Source organism: Acanthisitta chloris, unplaced genomic scaffold, assembly GCF_000695815.1.
Source record: "Acanthisitta chloris isolate BGI_N310 unplaced genomic scaffold, ASM69581v1 scaffold38365, whole genome shotgun sequence".
Classification (NCBI taxonomy): Eukaryota; Metazoa; Chordata; class Aves; order Passeriformes; family Acanthisittidae; genus Acanthisitta; species Acanthisitta chloris.
This window is the reverse complement of record NW_008674886.1, coordinates 1,407-2,915: the sequence shown is the minus strand read 5'-3', so window position 1 is coordinate 2,915 and position 1,509 is coordinate 1,407. Positions and strand designations below refer to the sequence as shown.

The window sequence follows — 1,509 nt, the reverse complement described above, 5'->3', positions numbered from 1 at the left end:
TGTTGTGGTGACCGTGAATTTTGTAACCTGTTCCCATACTGAAGTAGGCAGGGCCTTGTGCTTCTGCCAGTGGAGAGTGGTGGCATTTCTGTGTCTGCCAAGCACTGACAGAGCTGACCTCCCTTCTGCTGAGGCTGGAGCCAGGCCATGCCGGGGCTGGTGGCTTCAAGTGCTGTATGGAGACTTGTTCCTGATGTCGAATTGTACCTGAAAACAGTTATTACAACTCTCCCCCTTTTCTGCTGCAGGGATGAGATGCAAGATGCTGGAATTGCTTCAGACACATTGATGAAGAACTTCTTCTTTGTGCCTTCTTGCATTCAGCTGAGCCCGGAAGATCGCTTTTCCACTGCAGCTTAAACAGGCATTAACGCTTCATTAGACCTGCAGTTGCAAGTCTGTAGTTTGTCTGGTCAACATTCCAGTGTGGAAGAAATGGAACAATCTTGAATTCAATTCATTCTCTTCAAAACTTGAAAAAATAGTACTAGCTAATGGGGACCAGGCAAAACAAGCTACAGCTACAATTCAGTGGGGGGTGGGAGGGTTAGATAATGGTGTCCAAATTTAAAATCAACTTCATTCAACCCCTGAGCGTTAAATATGCAACAAAATGGATGACTTAGTGGAGATGGAAACCCATCACTTGGGTTCTTCAACAGTTTACATACAAGTACACAGTTTTTATACTAAGGATTCCTGTTAGAAAAGTCTTGTAAAGTTATTGTCTTTCGCCCAGATATATCAAATGTCAGTGGGAGACCAGTGTGACTTCATTAGATGTTTTAGTGTATTTAGAATGTGTAAATTTGTGCTTTGAACTGTAGTTTAATAAATGTAAAATTGCATCATAGTATTTGTTGTATTTGACCCTTGATGTATCCCTTGTATGATTGCAATAAAACTTTGTGTAGATTTTACTGTTTTTCAGGCTAACTTTGGGAGGGACTAGGCAGAAGAAGTAGCTATAAAATAGATGTATACATGATTGCTTTGACTAGCTTTCTTTTCTCTAGCCCATTGTTTCAGCTTTGTGTTAAACAGTAAAAATTTTAAGATTGATAGATCTGTATGAAGTGAAAGTCATGTAAGTTCCTGGAAGGCTAAAAGGCAATTTGTGGTTTTTTTTAGAGCATGACCTTAGATTCAGTTCTCAACACCAAACAGCAACCCTGCACTAGACATGGATGTGCACAGAGGTTAGTCCCTCTGTTCGTGTGCATGCAGTGCCCCAAGGCAGCATGGGCTAGGCCATTGCACGTTGTCACAGAACCTTCGGCTCTTTTTGTTTAAAGATGTTTATTTGAGGAGTCTTAACTTCCATCTTCAGCTAGTTCTGTATAGCGCTAAGGGAAGGGCTGCACAAGTCTTCAGAAACCTCAGTGTGCTCTTCATTTAGAGATGCTCATGATGTAAGGGTAAAGCAGATTGCTGCAAGTACGTGTGTGCCAGCTGCACTGAGCAATGAGCTGCGGGAACTGGCCGGGGAATTTCATTGTGTCCTCAAGG

General features: G+C 42.2%; 1 protein-coding gene across 1 annotated transcript in view; it reads left to right on the top strand.

Moving 5' to 3' along the window:
* AZIN1 (antizyme inhibitor 1) overlaps positions 1-918 on the top strand; it is a 6,142-nt gene extending 5,224 nt beyond the window's left edge. Inside the window, exon 7 of the mRNA XM_009075516.1 lies at positions 249-918. Within this exon, the coding sequence (XP_009073764.1) occupies positions 249-360 (112 nt within the window). The 3' untranslated portion in view covers positions 361-918. The remainder of the gene's footprint in view (positions 1-248) is intronic.
* The last annotated feature ends 591 nt before the right edge of the window (positions 919-1,509 follow it).